General features: G+C 42.1%; 1 protein-coding gene across 1 annotated transcript; it reads left to right on the top strand.

Annotated features, from left to right (window-relative positions):
- Positions 1–981: 981 nt before the first annotated feature.
- C1H13orf42 (chromosome 1 C13orf42 homolog) lies at positions 982–5947 on the top strand. Its single transcript, XM_075727957.1, has 3 exons — positions 982–1395; positions 4738–4885; positions 5706–5947. The coding sequence occupies exons 1-3, from the start codon at positions 982–984 to the stop codon at positions 5945–5947; spliced, it is 804 nt and encodes a 267-aa protein (XP_075584072.1).
- Positions 5948–7532: the final 1585 nt, after the last annotated feature.

Genomic DNA, 7532 nt, shown 5'->3' with positions numbered 1-7532 from the left:
TATCTCTAAAGCATACATCATGTCGTCACACAGACACAAATACTAGCAATGCTTGAATATGCTAATAATAGTCAATGTACTCAGCAGCTTTCAGCCAAAAAGCAGTCATCCAAACCATTGTATTGAATGTTCCTGCATTAATCTAGGAGAAGGACTAATGTGGAAAGATACAAATTCATTGGTTTCTGTCTGCAATATTTTGCCAGATGAGTACTTTGGAAGCGTGTTTTATTTTACAGCATCCCTTACACAGGGCGTCTTTGTATTGAGTGTAATAGAGCCTGACATCTGAATCCACTTTGTTCCTAGTAGTGCCGTGGTATCAGGTAGCTGCAACCATCTCCTGGTTACTGTCGGGTGAAACCCAGAGCCGCTTCTTCCAGCAGCTGAACTCTACCCGACAGAAACTACCCTTCCCCACTCAGACTTTTCTCCCTGCCGAGGCTGATCTCAACAAGCTCTTCCCAAAAAGCACCCGGCAGAGGGCTGCCGGGCTGCCGCTCCCCGCCGCCGGGAGGCGGATGGATGCTGGCTGGAGAGCGGCAGCGGTTCAGCACCACGGCCAGCGCCCGCCGGCCGGCGGCGGGAGGCGGTGGCGGGCACCGAGCAGCGCGCAGGAAACGTGAAAGAGGGGATTTCGACCTCGGTGCTGATGTTTTGTATGGGGAGCGGCAGTCAAATGAAAGGTCAAAGCATGAGAGTTGACCTCCTGTACTGTATTTTAAGCCGAGGAAAGGATAAAGCTGTTTCACTGACGCAAACGGAATAGAAAACACGCTTCTGCGTTACCATCATGCTCTTCACAATGTATTAGACTGAAAGCAATTTGCGCAGGGATAGGGGTTTTTTTTCTCCTCATTACAGTAAGTGGCACAATATTCTGTCTGCTGATGGCAAGAGTAACAGCAGCTGATTACCAGATCTAGGGTTAAATTAAGGAATTGAAAGAGAAAAGGTATAAAGGGGAGGAAGTGACACACTATGTTCAAAAAGATCCATTCGATATTTCACCCCTACTCCCACCGAAGAAATGTGACAGATGACATCCCTTACTGTGATGGCACAGGTTCTGCAGTGAGATTGGTCCGCAGCACTTCTATGTATGTCCTTGGAGGTGAGCAGGAAAAAGTTAGCGAACCAATAAAAAAATGCAAAAGTACAACCAGCATCGACTCTTGCTTCCAGCCAAAAGAGGAAGACAGAGACTGGATGTACTCTAAGACTCAGGACTGCTTGAAGTACTTACAGGATCTGTTAGCCTTGCGGAAAAAATATCTTGACAACATCAATAACTTGAAATCCAAGCATATGGCTGCAGATTCCCCAACGTCCACAAAATCATCCAAAACTGGAAAGAAGTCATTTCTTCCACTTCCTTCCAAAGAATTTTGTAAGGTAATTCTTAAGAACTTTTCCCGTGTGCTTGGTCTTAAACCGTGAAGCAATTAGCTATACGACCTATGTTGATTTTTGGCTTTATTGGTCTCAGCTGGCTGTCTTTTTACTGTTGCATCATTTGAAATGCTGCTAAATACCTTAAGATTCTTTCTGAGTAGCATGAAATTAAGTATGAATGCGTGGTCATGGAAAGAAATGTATATGTCTATGTTTGTGTGAGGGGAGAGAAAATAGGAGAAGGAAAGAGGTATGCGAGTATGGGAAATATCTGAAAACATGTTATGAAAGAGTGAGCTGTCCTCTCAATACTCTGACAGGCTACTTAAGTGCCTCAGAATTCTCCACTATGGTTATTTATAGCTGTTAATGATTGACAAGCACAGTAATCCCTAGGTTTACTGGCAGCCTTTTTACTGGCATAAAATTACTTACACAAAATAATTGTAAATTCATTGAAACAAATAGGATTTTTTCTGACTGGTCAGAGAGCTTGCCAGTGCTACATTTAACATCAGTGCAAGCTCTACTGATAGGCTGTAGGGCATAAGGAATTCTTAAGGGTTTCTTTCTCTGTTAATTAATAAGTTGGAAGGTCATTTTGAGACAGTATAATTCTTCACCTTTTACTGTAATGACACGACAAAAATAAAACTGAAATATCACCTTTTGCAGACTATTTCTGTGTATCCTAGAGAGAAAAGCATTGCAAAGCTTCCTTCTGGTTGCAGTTTATAGATTGCATGTCTCTAGACAGTTCAGTCATTAATATGACTCTGGACTTGATTCAGTGAGGACAAAGGAAAGGTTTGCAGCAGGTGGGTGATCTGTTTAGGTAACACGACTGCAAACATGAGTTTGACAGAAGACTCACAGGTTACCCAGTGCAGTCTTTAAACTGGATACTAATGGGGATGGTGGGAAGAAGGGATGTATGTCTGACTTACTGATTAGGCCAGGTAGACTTTACCAAAAATGTATTGCCACATTTAGATGTTCTGTCACAGCGGAATGTCAGAAAGGCTGAAGCTGAGCTCTGTTGCAGGCATTGCTTAACCAAAGAAAAGGCTCACATGTTTATGGCTAGATACCATATTTTTTAATTTTATGTTTTGATCTAATATCCATTCAGTTAGTGGGAATTTTTAATTTGGTTTTATTGGGCTTTATGTCATCTTTTTAATGCTTTGAACAGTGATTCTCAGAAGCTAGGAATAACAGTAGGAAACAATACTAATCTCAGTGGTCTGAAGAAGATAGATTTTATAAAGGCATTACTATTTAGGGCCAGGGAAACATCCAAAGAGAATGACTGAGATACAGGAGAGTGGCCTGGTGGTGCCAGGTGCCAGGAGATGAATCTCAGCACTATAGAAACAGTCTGTGAACTGACTTTGTGCACTGTTACACAAAGATTGGCTTGAGGCAGTGGAGATTTACAGCATGCTAGTTCCCTGATGAGCTGAACAGCGATGTAGCAGAGCCGTACATGACGAACCATCAGCCAGGTGGGAAAAAATGAGTGCAAAACAGTGCTAAAACCATGGACCAGGAGGCTGGGAAATAGATTCTGCACAACTAGGGTTCATGCAGGTTTGTGAATTTCTGAGATTTGCCACTGAAAATACCACTTAAGAAAAATGCCAAAAGCTTAACTTGGGTCTGGCAAACAAGTGAATCTCCCACAAGCTGAGGCTAAGAGTACTGTCATCTGACGGTGGCCAGCTAGCTCTTACGTATGAACAGCCCTGGTACTGGCTGGCACGCTATCTCCACAAGCCATCCTCTTAGGAACAGAAAGGAACATCGTCAGGATATGCCACCCATATGAGTCATTCTTGCCAACACAAATGGCAGGGTCACACCTGCACAGCCCTGACTTTGCAAAAATGAGGAAAAAGTCAAGAAGACTTCTAGAATAGCCAGAATACTTTGCCGCCTAACTACAAATTTTGTGTTCACAGATTGCAAGGTTCATCTTATCAACAGGCTTGAATGGTTTTGTCTGTAACTATCTGTGTTAAATTACCTGTCAGTGGAAATTCACTTCTTTCTCCTACCTGCTGCATGATTAATGGGAAGGTACTTTGTCCAGACAACCCTGTCCTCATGGGAGCTTTAATCCAAAGATCCCCAGGGCCTGGACTACAGGCTGACTGTGGATGCAAAATTTGCCAATTGGGTCTAGTGAGAGAGAAGAATAGAGAGGTGTGTCAAATGCTGGAAGGACATAGGCATTTATTTAAAATGTCTTCTAACCAATACGGGCTTAGTCATAATAGCAGTCACTATTTTCAGTAGATGTGTGGTAGTAGTTATCTTTTAAGACTTGTAAGGATGTCAATCAACCCATAATGTCAGGAGGGGAATAAGCTAGCTCATCTCTCTGCCTCCACAGAATGGGGAGCAAGCTGGTCCTTCAGAGATGTGATACAGCATGTACCTTTTGCTTGCTTGTTTGAAACCCAAGGTAGTACTTTTCTGACTTGGTATTGCTGCCTGGCAATACACCTGGCTTGGACTGGCAGAGAAATAGACAGCCCTTCATTAAGTAGAACCTGGCAGGAAGTGTTCATCCCACATGGACCTATGGAATTGCTAACTGAGGCTTTATGACTGCTTCGGCATTTCTAGACAGGCATTTGCCTTTTTATCAAGATAGGCTCCTAATTTTAAACCCCATGGCTTTCCTGTGGGAATTATCACAGTGTTGAATGACTCATATTTTAGCACACACAGTCCTTTTCTATTTCAAAAAGACTTTAGCAATTTATATCTGGATTCATTTCACCTAACCTAGGCATTTTAATAAGATGCTTAAATTAGTAACCAAGTTACCCCACAAACCCTCTGCAGCTAAGAGAAAGAGCTGCCTGCAGAGGGGAATTCAGCCTACCTAAGGCCTGACTCATCTTCTGAAGGTACTCGAGCCCTGCATTAATTACAGAAGGAACCCTGCATGACTACATTTCTAATGTGTGTCTCATTAGGTGCCTACTGCTAGGTAGAATAAATTTGGACACAAAGCCCAGCTGTCATTTAGCCACCTAATTAAATGGCCTGATATGGGGATTCTGAGGGATTTTATAACACCTGGCTAGCAGTGCCCAAGTGGAAGATGTTTGATGTTGAGTATGTAACAAGATGGACGTTTGTTAGACTGCTGTCCCGCTTTCGTTGCTGACTACAAACTGTGGAGTAATCTGGACCTGTGTCCTTTTCTGACAGCTTGAAGTATAGAATCAAATACAATTTTTGCAGTTTCCTTATACAGTTTGCTCATTAAGAAGTCATTGTGCCCAACCTTTAGCTAACCCTTTTTTCCCCCTATGTGATCAACAGATACCCATGGAGAGAAAAACCCCGCAGACCGGTTCAGATGTAAGAGAAGCAATAGCTTTCTTTGACTCAGTTATTGCAGACCTGGATTCAGAGAGACGGCGGAGAGTTCCTGATGTGGATCTGCCAAATGTGGATGTTGATTTTGATGGTGCAGTATAAACCAGCAGTAATATGATTACTTTTGGTGTGCAGAGGGTAGAGGGAGGAGTGGCATTGTAAGATCATGTTTGCTTATTTAATGGACACAGTTTTTCTCCAAGTTCTGTTTCCCAAATCTAAGACCATTACCTGCAGTATGTGAAACTACAGAAATGCATTGCTTGTTCCCTGTTGAATGGGTGCAGCTATTTTATGTGTGGCCATTACGTGAGCAAATGTAGCATGTGTAGTGCTGGATTAGTGCTTGCCTTCTGCCCAGGGCTGAATTCCACCCTTGCATCTCTACCCTGAGCTGTCTTCGGAGGAGAGCTATAAAAATATAATTTCTTCTTCATCTGGTTTTCATTTTTCTCATTGAGAAATGGCTGGATGTTTTCTCTCCAACTAGCAAAAAAGACGACATTTAGAGATGAGGCTAAATAACGGTACATTTCCATCAGAAAGGAAGGCATTGCCCAACTAAATGAGGATGTGCCCATCTGAGCTCATCATCTGTCCTGTATAATCGGTGAAGAGAAACAGACATTTCTCTCCTTTGTCTTAGGCTAAGGTGGATATCTGAAACAGGTCAGATTAGCTGTGCCCTAAAAGTGTGTATAAAGGGACTAGCTCTGACACATGTATTTACACTGCAGACATTGAAATACTAGGTAAGATGAATCCCATTCCAAGCAACAACCTGCAGTGAAACCAGGTTGGTTCCTCAGCATTACTTCCAGGAAGGGCCCAGCACGCACCCTGCTCTCTCACTGTGCATGTAAAAATATCACTGGCAAACTGTTAACGCCAGATTATCTTCTGTCTTTCAGTTGCTACTAGCACAAGTGAACACAGTTTACATTCAAACTGGATCCTTCGTGCTCCCCGGAGATACTCACAAGATACTGCCCAAACAGCAAAGGCTGCAAACCAGTCTCAAAGAAATGGCCAGTGGAGAACCACTGGCTCTAGGAAGAGGTTGGAAAGACATCCCATGTACTTGCCCAAAGCCGTGGAAGGGGCATATAGCACTTTAAAATTTAAGCCCAAAACACGTAAGAATGAACACTGAAAGAATATTCCCTCTTCAGCTGAAGATAGGATATATGAAATAGGGCATGTAAGACTTGCTTTTTTTTTTTTTTTTTTTTACCTCTGACCCAACTCTTACACTCTAGAATTGACATGTGCAGCCACTGAAGGTTCTTTGTGTGGGACATATTTTAAGCCATGGCTATTCCAACATCGGACTCATATGACAGTTTAACTCATCAAGTTCATTGTGCCTAACAATACTGCTTTGTCATTCAGCTTAGAGGGGGGAACTCCAACTTGACAGAACTTTTTTCTAGTGCTGTTATTGAAAGCAATGATTCAGAGATTGGCTGGTGCAGTAATTTTTCTTCTGACTTCAGGACTGCAAAACAATTCAAGCAATTCAGCTAATATGTTGGAGCTTTTGCACCAGTGTTTCAAACTTCAAAGCAGTGAAGCAGAATTTTCTCCTTTTTTTGCATGTGAAAATTTGTATGTGCCATCATTGACTTTGTGATCTGAGAGTATACAGCAGCACTGAGGTACAAGCAGGCTGTGGTACAAACAGAAAAAGGTGCAGTAAAGGAGTCAGCTTTAGAAACTTGTGTTTTGAGGAATTGCTCCAGTGTGTTTTGAAAAAACAAGCTATCTTGTACTCTGCTTGCTATTGGGAATGATTCTGTCCTGGGATATAATATCAAGGGATTCACTGCATGCACAAATGTATACAACTTTTTTCATATGGCTACACCACCTGTTAGTTTTCATGTATTTTAACACCTAGTTGCTGAATCTAGACATCCCAGTGTACACTAGAAAAGCTTATTGTCTTGAAGAAGAACACTCTGTGAATAAACTGGAGCAAAGGTTGTTCTCAAGGGCAGAAGACAATTTGCAGACAAATCCACTGCATCAGCATTAGATTATACCCAATATTTGAAATTCTGCTACTTCATCATTAAAGACTATATATCAGGAAGAATGAAGTCTAGAAGTGTTACTCTTCAGGCTCATATCATATCATCAGGCTCATATCATATCATCTTAGAGGTGATATGTCTTCCATGTGATACTTGGAATTGTTAAGACCCAAACTCTGCCAGTTTTACTGATGTACAGCAATGTAAAAATGCATAGAAAGTGACAAGGAGATAGCATCCTATGGAAATACTAGCCTGTGGCCCTTCAAATAGGGCAATACCATTTATATCACAGGCATCAGTCTGAGCCACATCCCCCAGCTCATGCTTTGTCATAAGAATTTCCTGAGATGTTTGGGATCAAGCCTTTGCTTACTCTGATTTTTTTCATCTGGTGTTCAATCAGTGGTTGACTGTGACAGATGGATCATGGCAGGAATGGTATGACCAGCTGATGATTCACTGGTGATTTCTTGGTTCCATGTTCAGTAGTTTTTGTGTCCACAGGCTTGGATAAATTTCCTAAGGTGCTGGCCATCAGTATAATCCATCTGATATATCATAACCTCCCTGAGCTTTGTGCCCACTACACAGAACATTTGGCAGGTGGCAATTCTTGCTGATTTGTGTTCCTAGTCTTCAGGACTGACTTATCGAAACAGCACTTCTGCCACGAAGTGGAAGTACCTCTCTCAGATCTCA

This window comes from Pelecanus crispus, chromosome 1 (genome assembly GCF_030463565.1).
Source record: "Pelecanus crispus isolate bPelCri1 chromosome 1, bPelCri1.pri, whole genome shotgun sequence".
NCBI classification, from domain to species: Eukaryota; Metazoa; Chordata; class Aves; order Pelecaniformes; family Pelecanidae; genus Pelecanus; species Pelecanus crispus.
The sequence above is the reverse complement of the archived record's forward strand: the minus strand, read 5'-3'. Positions and strand labels throughout refer to the sequence as shown.

What these genes read in the sequence shown, in the direction of transcription:
- C1H13orf42 (XM_075727957.1), top strand. Translation starts at nt 982, where the DNA reads ATGTTCAAAAAGATCCATTCGATATTTCACCCCTACTCCCACCGAAGA. An exon ending in CTTCCAAAGAATTTTGTAAG is followed by an intron (nt 1,396 to 4,737) that starts GTAATTCTTAAG and finishes TGTGATCAACAG; the next exon opens with ATACCCATGGAGAGAAAAAC. An exon ending in TGTGGATGTTGATTTTGATG is followed by an intron (nt 4,886 to 5,705) that starts GTGCAGTATAAA and finishes TCTGTCTTTCAG; the next exon opens with TTGCTACTAGCACAAGTGAA.